This window comes from Coenobita brevimanus, chromosome 49 (assembly GCF_032717465.1).
Source record: "Coenobita brevimanus isolate Jiangsu-jjx chromosome 49, ASM3271746v2, whole genome shotgun sequence".
NCBI lineage: Eukaryota > Metazoa > Arthropoda > Malacostraca > Decapoda > Coenobitidae > Coenobita > Coenobita brevimanus.
Window position 1 is genome coordinate 15,352,852 of NC_137002.1, and position 12,064 is coordinate 15,364,915.

The 12,064-nt window shown below is 42.0% G+C and overlaps 1 protein-coding gene across 1 annotated transcript; it reads left to right on the forward strand.

Moving 5' to 3' along the window:
* The first annotated feature begins 10,157 nt into the window (after positions 1-10,157).
* On the forward strand, positions 10,158-11,537 carry LOC145399544 (uncharacterized). Its single transcript, XM_080272143.1, has one exon. The coding sequence runs from the start codon at positions 10,158-10,160 to the stop codon at positions 11,535-11,537; it is 1,380 nt and encodes a 459-aa protein (XP_080128269.1).
* Positions 11,538-12,064: the final 527 nt, after the last annotated feature.

The following is a 12,064-nucleotide window of genomic DNA, read 5'->3' on the forward strand; positions in this document are numbered from 1 at the left end:
GCAAGGTATGTGGAAGGTATTAAGAATATATGGAGTGGAGGGGAAATTGTTGAGTGCTGTGAAGAGTACGTACGAGGGAGCTAGGGCTACGGTGCGAGTGGATTGTGAGCTGAGTGAGTTCTTTGATCTCAATGTGGGACTGAAACAGGGGTGTGTGATGTCTCCATGGCTGTTTAATATATATATGGATGGGGTTGTAAAGGAGGTGCAAGGTAGGGCAGTGGATGTGGGGCTGGCCCTAATAAATGAGGGTGAGATTTGGAAGCTTCCGGTGTTGCTGTTTGCTGATGATACAGTATTGTTGAGTGAAGATGAATGGGAGTTGCAAGGTTTGGTGAATGAATTTGGGACAGTGTGTAGGAGGAGGAAGCTGAAAGCTAATGTAAACAAAAGTAAAGTTATGGTTTTGAGAGGAATGAAGTCACAGGGTGTGCAGTGAGGTTGGATGGTGAGGATATGGAGAATGTGAGTGCATTCAAGTACTTGGGTAGTGTGATGAGTAAGGATGGAACTCTGGGGGATGAAGTACGTGAAAGGGTACAGCAGGGAAGGAAAGTTGTTGGTACACTGAAAGCAGTGATGAGAAATAGGGAGGTGAGTATGGATGTTAAGAAGTCACTGTATGATGGTATTGTGATCCCTACCCTGACGTATGGAAGCGAGGCGTGGACCTTGCAAGAGGGGAACAAGTCAAGAGTGAGAGCAGTGGAAATGAGTTACTTGAGAGGAGCATGTGGAGTGACGTGGAGGGACAGGTTGACGAATGAAGAAGTGAAGGAACGTTGTGGGGTAGATGTGGATGTGGTTGAGAAGATTAGGAGAAATACACTGAGGTGGTTTGGACATGTGAAGAGAATGGAGAATGAAAGACTGACTAAGAGGTTGTATGTAGGTGAGGTGGAGGGAGGGAGAGGGAGGGGTAGACCGAGGATGAGGTGGAGGGATGGAGTTGAGAGGTATATGAGAGAGGGGGTGAGTTGGGGGAGGGTAGTCAAATGGTGGGTGACAGAGTGACTTGGAGGCGTTTTGTCTGCGGCCACCCTTTGCGGGATTAGGGCGTCGGGCTATAGATAGATAGAGAGATAGATATATATATATATATATATATATATATATATATATATATATATATATATCTATATATATATATATATATATATATATATATGTGTGTGTGTGCGTGTATATATACAGTATATATATATATATATATATATATATATATATATATATATATATATATGTTAATGTAATGATTGTAATGGTGTGATAAATGTGTAATGATTAGACAGTAAAAAGAGAAATTGGGAACAAGTTATTGTTTTTTTTTCCTCTCTTATGCATGCATCTATAGTATTATTCAACTTTATTTTGATGTCCTCGATGGTTATAAACATTCATTTGTGTCTGTGTTAATTTTGGAATTATTATGAGGCCTTGTAGGACCTGTTTTATATCCCCACACCTACATACACACTGTTTTTGTGGCTGGTATGACAAATCCCGTTGAAATAGAGGGTTTCCACAAGAGAATTTGGTTGTTGCCGAAATTTTTCTCCCCAATTACCACCAAGGCCTTGTAGGCCTACTCACCACACTAGTTATCTCCCCATACCTACATACACACCTGTTTTCATGGTAGATGTTACAGAACACAATGAAGTGCTTTCCTTTCATGCGAAAAGCTGGTTATTTCCAACCCCCGTACCTATAGGCCTACTCTCCACAGCCTACTTTATCTCCCCACAATCTGGTAATTTCCCCACACCTACATACACCTATTCTCATGGTTGGTGTGACAAAACAATTTGAAATGACTTGTTTCAGTAACAAAAATATGTAGTTATCAACATTTCCATGTTTTCGATTGTTTTCGAGGGATAACTATCATAAACTTTTTTTGAAATTTGATGTGCAATTGTTCAGTAACCATCAGGCCTACAGGGGTACGGATTGCGTTGTCAGGTGTGTAAATTCTTCCTCTTTAGCTAGAACACACTCAATTTGCCCTTGGTGAAAGTCGCCAAAACATCCCAGAGTTGCGGTTGTGGGAGGTACCTTGCCTGAAACAATTGTGGTCTTTAGGGGTTAAGAATGGTGTTTCACTATGTGTTCAAATATAAATGATCAGAGGTAGCATTATCATTTGATAAGGTCATGACTTGGTAAAAGTGGAAGGATAGTTTGGACACAATTGTCCGAACCATCCCCCTCCCCAACCGTCCGAATCATCCCGAATCTATAAAGTTAATTGATAGGTACCCTCAAGTTTCACACGAGAGAGTTTAACATTCTTCTTTCATAGCACTATGTTCTACATGCAGTACAGAGTCACCCTGATAATGCACAGTTCAATGCTTGGCGTATTCATAAAGTTAGGGCTTACGATATACACTCAAATTATTACATAGGAGATGCAAAAAAACATAAAATCTGACCTGCATTAAAATTTGAGGCGTATCTAGCTTGGAGGTTTCGTGTGGTTGAAGTAAACAAACTCTTCCATTTTCACGCATGATCTCGCAGACCTAGGTTCCATAAGTTTCTCAGGGAATGTACTCTCCGAACCATCATTGTCTGAACCATCATCGCCCTCCCCTACTACTATCATTACTACTACTACTACTACTACTACAACTACAACTACCACTACTACAACTACCACTACTACAACTACTATTACTACTAACGCATCTACCACTACTACAACACCTACAACTTCTACAGCTACCAGTACTACAACTATTACTACAACTACCACTACTACAACAAGTACTACTACCATCACTACTACTACAAATACTGTCACTACTACTACAACTACCAGTTCAACAACTACTACATAAATGTAAAAAAAAAATATTGTGCACAAAATACAGTAGTTATACACATACTGTCCATAATCAGAAATACTGTATTTTCCATTATAACAGAAATACTTCATGTGATTTAGACTTTTTCATCATAATAAATATACTCACACAAAAACTTTCAATAAAGAAAAAGGCACTGATTTCATCATGAAACAAACTTTCTGCTTCCATTATTCACATAAATAGACAAAAGGGTGGCGCTAGGCTTGATGTACTGCGTTTCCTCCTCCCTCCCTCCTCCACCTTCTCCCTTTCACCACTCCCTACCTCCTCTTCCATCTCCTCATCCGTGCAAATATCCCCCTCTCCAGGATCGTCAGTACCCTCTGAACCATTCCCATCACTGGAAATAGCAAATGAATGTATGGGGGGAAACAATGGGTGCACAGTGGAGCCACATCCTCCACCCTCCTCACACGATACATAAATATCAACACTTATTATGGCCATGACTTTCCTGAGAGGAAGAGTCACTATCTCCACTCACAATTGGCGATAATGTCACCTCGAGTTCTCTCAATATTGCACTATCACTAAGGCCTTTTCTTTACTGGCCTTTGGACTTCATTGGTGTTGAAGTTGGCAGCAGTGGGCATTCATCTGAGGGCCTGGACACAGGGAAAATTTTTTGCATAGGTCTATCCATGACAGAGGTATACAGGCAAATGGAGTGTGGCTGGGATGCACGCTGGTGGGTTGCCAGTGGCTATGTGTGGTGGAAATAACCAGCTGAATATTCAAACATGGGCGTGAATTACTAGATCATGTATACACATCATCCAGATGGCCCCAGGAAGACATGTATACATGACACCCAGACGGGATGGGTTAATGCTTCATACTTTCTGCACCCAATAATCATCCCCCATCCTCTCCACATGCCCAAACCACCTCACTCTACCTCTCCTCATCACAACACCAATACACTCCAGTCCCATCCTACCTCACAAGTCTTCAATCATAAACCCAGCCCCCCCTAGGCCTTGCACATAGAGATACACTGCACATCTGTCTAATGACTGTCATTTCTGTACATTTAAGCCTGCGAATATCCTCTTCCTTTACTGCCCAGGTCTCAGTAGCATACAGTATTACACTCCTAACATATGCTGCATACAAAGATCCTTTAGCTTGTCAAGACAGCTCTCACAGTGTCAGAAGAGGTAACAGCTCCCTGAACTTCTTCCAACCACGCTCTTAATACTCACATTTTAGATTGTGGGCAGCGGGAGTTGAAGCAGCGAACACAAGGAGAAGAAGCAATACACTGGTTAGTCTTTCCCTCCAGCTCAACCTCAGACTCGACCACAAGGTCCAGTCCATCTCTGCCAAGAACACTGAATGCCAGGGACAGGACTCTCAATGTTGTCTCTTTCTGATGACCACCTCACCTCTTGCACAGTCAGTTTGGTGGGTAAAGTTTGGCTCACATTAACACCAATAACTTCTTCACTTCTCTTTATTTCTTTGCTTCATAATCGTCTAGTTTTCCAGGAGGTTTGGGAACAGGTAATGGATGGAGATGAGTAAGCAGGGAGGCCAGATATGGGTGGAAGGTTGGTAGGGTGTGTGGAGGCAGTGAGTGTAAGGGTACAGGGGCATGCTATCGTGTCTGGGGGAGGGATTTGGGGAGTGTCTGAGCATTGGCAGGTAAGGGACATGTTTTAGGAAATGATTTTGAGCCAGGAAAATCTAGTTTAGTAATGTTTGGGCACAGACAGGGTGAGAATGAGGGGAAGCTAAGATCTGTAGCTTTGATAGAGGGGAGGTCAGACAACCATGATTCCTAAACTGTAGAAGAGGACTGTTTGAGGTTGAACTGTGCTTGTGTTGAGGAGTCTGAGAAGATGCATGTTGCAAGAGACAGTATGTTTTGAGGCTAGATCATGAGGAACTACACAAGTCAGGGTCAGTGCAAGAATGTATGTTTGTGAGGCTGGATAATGGGGAATACCAAAGTTCTGGGGTTGTGGTAGGGAGAGTGTTTGCGGGGTTAAATTGTGTTTCAGGTGGGATTGGATGCAGCATGGGACAGTAGTGTCAGTGAAAGAGTCTAGGAGTGTGTTCAGGTCTGGTGGAGTGGTTTGGGAACGATGAGAATAAGGCCTGGAGTGAAAAATGTAAGGTTGGGAAGGAGACACGAAAGTAGAAGCCTGATGGGGGATGACTTTTTTGTAATTCTGGGTGTCTGAGTCGAATTCCATACCTTCTTTATCCCTGCACAGTTGTTGACCTTATACACGGTTTTATTCGCCCCTGTGTAGAGTACAACTCTCATGTGTAGGGAGGCTTCCCACATACAGCTCTTCTCAATAGAGTGGAATCAAAGGCTTTTCATCTCACTAACTCTCCTCCTCTTACTGGCTCCCTTCAACCTCTGTCTCTTCACTGCAATGTTGCATCTTTATTTTTCTTCTATCGCTACTTCAATGGTCATTGTTCCTCTGAATTGTCTGCTTGCATCCCTCCACCTCTACAACAGGCATGTAGCACCCATCTGGCAACAAACTCTCATCCCTTTTCTGTCCAACTCTCTAATGCAAGAGTTAACCGTTACTCCCAGTCTTTCATTTTGCAACAGGTCAACTCTGGAACTGTCTCCCACTGTATTTCCTACTTCCTATGATCTCCAGACTTTCAAATGCAGTGTGTCCAGGCATCTCGAAATGAATGGATCTTGAATTTGGCTCTCTTTTGTATTTTTTTTTTTTTTTTTTTTTTACCTGGAGGGAACGGTTTGCAGGCTTCTGGCCTTTGGTTCCTCCTTCCTTGCATAAAAAAAAAAAAGAGAGAGTTATGTCTGTTGAATAAAAATTGTAGTTCGATCTGGGGAATAGCATGGTCTCTCTCCAGTGCACATGATCACACAGAGTGCAGGAGAACAATGGGACCCTGCTGAGCACTGTGGCAGCAGGGTGGAGTGTAGTGATGGTGGTGTTAGTGGTGGTAGTAGGGTCCTTGGCACTGTAACCATGCTGACAGTTACCACCTTGGCAGCACACTAGGTTTCTGCCAGGCAATGTGGCAGCAAGGTGGGTTATGGTGGTGGTGGTATAAGTCCTCACACTGTTACCATGCTGGCAGGTCCCCACCAGCAGGCAACGTGATAATTATGGAGCTTCAGGTTCCTGCGAGGGGCGTATGGTTACTGAGGCCAACATTAATGGTCACTGTGATACTCATACCCTCATCGTTTATTTATTAACCTACCAAGCATTACACACATCATGCTTCTGCTGTTTACCTTAACTTTCCTCTGCACTTTGAATGATTAATGTTTTGTTTTCAACACTACTTTAGACAGCCCACTTATCTGTACCTTTAGTCAGTATTTGTGACCCAGAGGCTTACAGGAAACAAAAAAATCCTCCATTTAAGATGTGGCTAAATAGGCTATTCTCTTTTTCCATCTTATTGGATACTTTTTTTTTTTACTTAATGCGTTACAGAGAATGCTACAGAGGAGGCAAAAATATGTAACATTTCCCAGTATCTTTGCCTTAAGGGGTTACAAAGATGGTAACAGAATCAGTCCTGGTTTCACACACCAACCACGTGAACTAAAGTCTTGGGGCGCCAGTCATTGGAGGTCCCTCACATTCGGATCTGAAAGAAAGATATTTTGTATAAATAATGCCTGCATCATGAATAATGTGATCCTTATATAACAACCCTCTTGCACTCTGCTAAGTGATTTCTCATGAGCATCGGGGATGATTCAATCTGCGTCGTCAGTGTCCACGCAGCATCATTTACTCTATTCATATCCTCTGCCATATTCATGCCCACACTAGCATACTGAGCCATCCTGGCAGCCTATCACATCATGAGGTATCGCCACATGAGGTTCTAAAGAAGTGCAGTTTACAGGCGACCCTGGACTTCACGTGTGCACATGAACATAATAATCTGCCGACCTTCCTTTCTTCTCCTTCATTTCACCGTCTTCCTTCGTTCATTCGCTCCATCTTTCTTTCCTTTCTTCCTTCCTCCCTTCCTTCCTTATTCCTTTCCTTCTTTCGTTTTACCCGTCCCCGCCCCGGAGGGGCTCGGGAACGGGTATTGTTTTCACTCGGTTTGCTGTTGGTTTGTTTGTCTGTGTCTGTCTGTCTGCCTGTCTGTCTGTTAACTTTACGTGAAAAAACTACTGGTGTGATTTTGACTAAAATTACAGGGATGATGGGCTATGACGTTCTGATCATCTAATTATTTTTTGGGCCAAGTTGGGCCAAGGCTGAGGCTGTAGTCCCAAATAATGTAAAAAAGAAACTTGTTCTCTTTTTGCCATAACTCCCTTCAAATTTGTCATATCGACATGAAACCAAAATCTAAAGGTGCAACTTTCAAATCTGCATCCTATAACATGCCTCATTACATCAGGGGGGTCACCAGCAAGTTAGCGGTAGAGGGGTCAATATCAGGTACGTCGAACCTAAAATTTCAAATGGGCATAAAATTGTCAGTTTTCACCTGATTTACTTGAAATTTGTTATGTGACATCTTTGACAAGATATACTGTTGCGTTTATGTCAGTAAAAAAATAACTGCCGGAGACAGGTTTGCTGTGCCTTGGCACCGCTTCTTGTTCTTTCTTTCTTTCTTTCCTTCCTGTCTTTATCAACCCCTCGATTCTGATAGCATAGTTTTAATGTTATTCTTGTTACCTCCAGATGATTTATTTCAATTTACAAAAACCCTGTATTAATGGAGGAATTAATGGAACCAATATTTAATTTTAAAAAGTCTCACTCAACAAAAAATTGTTTGGAGGTAGGCCCTACCCCCCCAAAAAAAAAAAAAAAAACATTCAATATAACTAGACGACCCCCCACGGGAGTAATATCACCAGCTGTGAGCTGATACATACTTATATCCCATACCAATTAGAGATGGAAAACTCGATTCACTTTGGTGACTCGAGTTTTTATGAGTCACTCACCGGAGAGAATCGGGTAGTTGAGTCACTCGATTCACCAAGTCAGTTGCCTGGCTGCAGCAACCGTTACTTCTGCCAGCCGACTAGCCGAGCAAGTCGGTGTTGGGTGAGAGAGCGTAGCTCGCTCGTTCAACACTCGGTTAATCATTGAATGTTGCCAACTCCCTCCTATTCATTATTGACTAGCGTTTAACTATGGACCTGATGCAAGAAAATTTTAATTATCGGGGTAAAGAATGAAACACCTATATTACATAATTAAAAAAAAAAAAACTTTACTATTCCGTTAAACAAATTGAATAAATGACATATTTAGAGCAAAAACAAACATAATCCATTAAACTGTGGCAGTTCTATCTTTCTATCTATTGGCCGACGCCATTATCCTCGATGGGGTTACCAAGACTTAATCGTCTCTAAACCAACCTTTCTCCCGCCAGACATGACCTTCCTCCCACTCAAACCCACTCGCCCTCATATTCCTCCTCACTCCATCCCTCCACCTCATTCTTGGTCTCCCCCTACCACTAATCCCTCACACCTCACTCTCAATCTTTCACTCTCCATACATTTCATAATATACTCTCCTTACAAATTAGCATTTAAAAAAACAAGTTCACGGACCTTTAATGCTAGAATAAAACAGAAATGAAAAACACAGCGACCTGTTATTTAAAATCCTTCCCAATTCGTGAGTCACCAGTGACTCGGTGAGCCGGGCCTTGGCCGGGCCCCACCGCATCTGTCCGGGGTGGCCTGAGTCATGTAATTCGAGTTCTACGAAATCTTGTTCACACTCAATAATCGAGGCTGGAACACGCTGCCTGCAAGTGGTCCTGTGCTATGAGTGGTGATGTGTGCTCACACTACTGTTCATACCAGGCAGTGGTGTGAACACTGAGCAATACTTATACCGCGACCGGGTATTTCAAACTCGTGAGTGGTGAGCCGGGTCGGGCCCCGCCACATTTGCCCGGAGCGGCCTGAGTCAGTCGAGTTCTAAAGTTATAAGTCACTCGTGACACTCGTGTCCATAACTCGAGGCTGATACCCGCAGCCTGCCACGAGCTGAAGGTCTGGTCACTTGGTCAGTGAACAGCCAGTGATGGTGTGGTATGAGTGGTGGTGTGTCCTCATGCCAGGCAATGATATGAGCAGTGCACATACCACTCTCGAGTCTCAACCGATATATAATGTTAAAATATAAACTTATACTAAGTGAACGAGTTAATGAAAACAATGACTCGATACACCCGATTCAGCGAAAGGAATCGTTCGATTTGAACGATTGACTCGCGAGTCTTACATCACTAATACCAATTACTTTGGCCAGGCATGTATGGTAACACTGTTCTGCCCGAGACTCTGATTGGCTGGAGGTGTTTGTTCGATTTCGTTCTTGCCTTAACCGATACACTCTTTATTAATAGATGTGATACTGAGTTTTTCGACGGCACAATCGTCAGAAGCAATATGAAATCCGCTATATACTTAGCAACAATGAAATTTTCGCAGGAAGATAGAGATAATGAGTCAACAAAGTGTTACATTACAGTCCAAGCCAAGGTCAGCATTCGAACAATTCCTTTACGTTCCAGAAAGTCAGTAAAATTACAGAATATCAAGGAAACCTGCTTAATCTAAACGTTGCTATAACACATTTAAATTATAAGATCAGTCCGCACCCTTAAACCGTGCCACAACTCTGAATAATTAAAATAATTCAAATGAAAATACGAGTTCTGCGGGGAGGGAGGCAGCTCAATCGAACAGCCACTGAGCGACGGCTGAGTGAAGGCGGGACGCAGAAGTTTTTTTTATTTATGCGCACCGTTTTTCTTTATCATGGAGAGCTCTTTGCCCCCCTTCCCTTACGACAGCATGCTCTCTCGTCATTCAGTCACTGTAAGTGTTTATATTAGGCGTTTGAGCTTTTATATACTGTGATAATAGAGAAGTTTTAATGAAACAATTTTCCTTTAGCCTACTCTGATGTTTAGCGATGTTTTCAAATTGAACTAAATTGACCGAGTTTAAGTGTATATGAGAGAAGTCATTACTAAATCCTTCAGTGCGATGTGCCTTTCTAACTTAGTTCAGGCTATCTATAGACGATTTTGTTTTAAGGAAAGGTGGTGTAGAGGTATAATATAGAGGCGAGTAAACAGGCTAGATATTTTTTACCTTTTAGCTATACATCGCCCCTTAGTTTCGAAAATTACTTCTCTTGACCATAATTATTTTAAATGACATCGTATCGGAAAGGTTATGATTATGTTTCCGAGTATACTTATATGTAGGTTTGCTGGCAGGTATGTTTGGGCACGATCCAGCCTGGCTGTAACAGTATGCCTGGCAAAGACAGACCGTCGTTGAAGGACAGAGTTAGGCATCGGTATGCACCCACCAAGTACTTAGCTCAAGCCAGGAATATCATCCACAATGTCCACCAGTATTTTGAAAGTGAGGGATCATGTCTAACTGCTGCACATGCCGTTGAGAAAACGTCAGATGCAACTGGGGCTTCTGAAAGGACCGTCAGGAGGATTAAGAGTGAAGTTTTAATGTCACGAGATGGAATTATACACACACCACCTCCACGTTCAAGACTCTCCACTGTGGTAGGACAGACCGATGACTTTCAAAAGGACTGTATCAGGAGGGAATTACTTTCCTTTTACGAGCGAGGTGAACTTCCATCATTGACGGAACTACTGAAGAGGGTCAAGACATCACCCATATCCTTCAATGAATCAAGGACTTCTCTACACAGAGTTGTGAGGCAGATGGGCTTCAGATACAAAAAAGCAGAAAGTGGGAGAAGGATATTAATGGAGAGAGAAGACATCGTAACTGCAAGAAATGCGTATCTGAGAAAAATAAAAGGTAACAGAGATAGTTCTCATCCTCGCCCTGAAATCTACCTAGATGAGACTTGGATTAACCAGAATATATGCGTTGAGCGATGCTGGACTGATGGTGATGGGGTAGTTGGGCCTAAACTTAAGACAGGGAGAGGAGCTCGATTCATCATCCTACATGCTGGTGGCCAAAATGGTTTTGTGCCGGGAGGACTCTTGATGTTTCGATCAAAGAATGGAGCAAAGGGAGATTACCACGAGTCAATGGACCATCAACGGTTTAAGCAGTGGTTTCAGGAACAATTACTTCCAAACATCCCAGAAAGATCCCTTATCATAATGGATAATGCTTCCTATCACTCAAAAACCATCAATAAAATGCCAACAACCAGCAGTAAGAAAGGCGATTTAATTGAATGGCTGTCATCTGGCAATATCACATTTGATCCATCTCAAACAAAGAAGGAATTGTATTTTGTCTGCAAACAACATAAAGGCAAACAAGAATATGAGATAGACCAATTGGCCATGGAAAAGGGACATATAATACTCAGACTGCCTCCTTACCACTGTATGTTCAATCCTATTGAATTAATATGGGCACAGCTGAAGAGCGAAGTAAAGAAAAAAAACTCAAACGCAGATCAGTCCCTGAAGAGAGTTGTGGAAATTACTCACGAGGCTATGAACAAGATTACCCCTGAAACTTGGCGTAGTTGCATCAGCCACACGAAGAAAATCGAAGATGAATACCGTGCCAAAGACATCGCACAAGACCATTTGTTTGAGGAATTTGTTATTAACATAATTTCTGATACAAGTGACGAGAATGAAAGTGAAGATGACGCACATGGAGAAAGAGCTTAATATAGAGCACCAGTACGTAGCCTACACATTTTTTCAGAACATCCAATAAATCACGCTCACGTTTTATTTTTGTATTGATAACCTATTATACCTGTTGTTTTAGCTTCGTATTTGTGTGTGTGTGTGTGTGTGTGTGTGTGTGTGTGTGTGTGTGTGTGTCCTTTGAGAGAGAGAGAGAGAGAGAGAGGACAAAAAAGAAGATGAAGGTGGATATGATTATTTGTACTGTACATAGGCTTGCAAATAAACTGGACAGTGAAGTATATGTTATTAAATTCACTAGTAGTAAAAAGTGGAAATACCCTGTACTATTTTACATTTTAAATATGGATGCACGGGACTTACATCGAATATGAAGTAAAAATGAAAGGACTGGTATAGCCTATCACTTCATGAAGAAGTTCAGAAGGGAGAAATTTTTCTGCATCTTTCGCATCCTCATATTTTCTAAATTAATCAAGTAATCAAATATCTATAAAGTAAACAAATAGAAAACTTAATATAATTTGTACGTGAGAGGGTACATT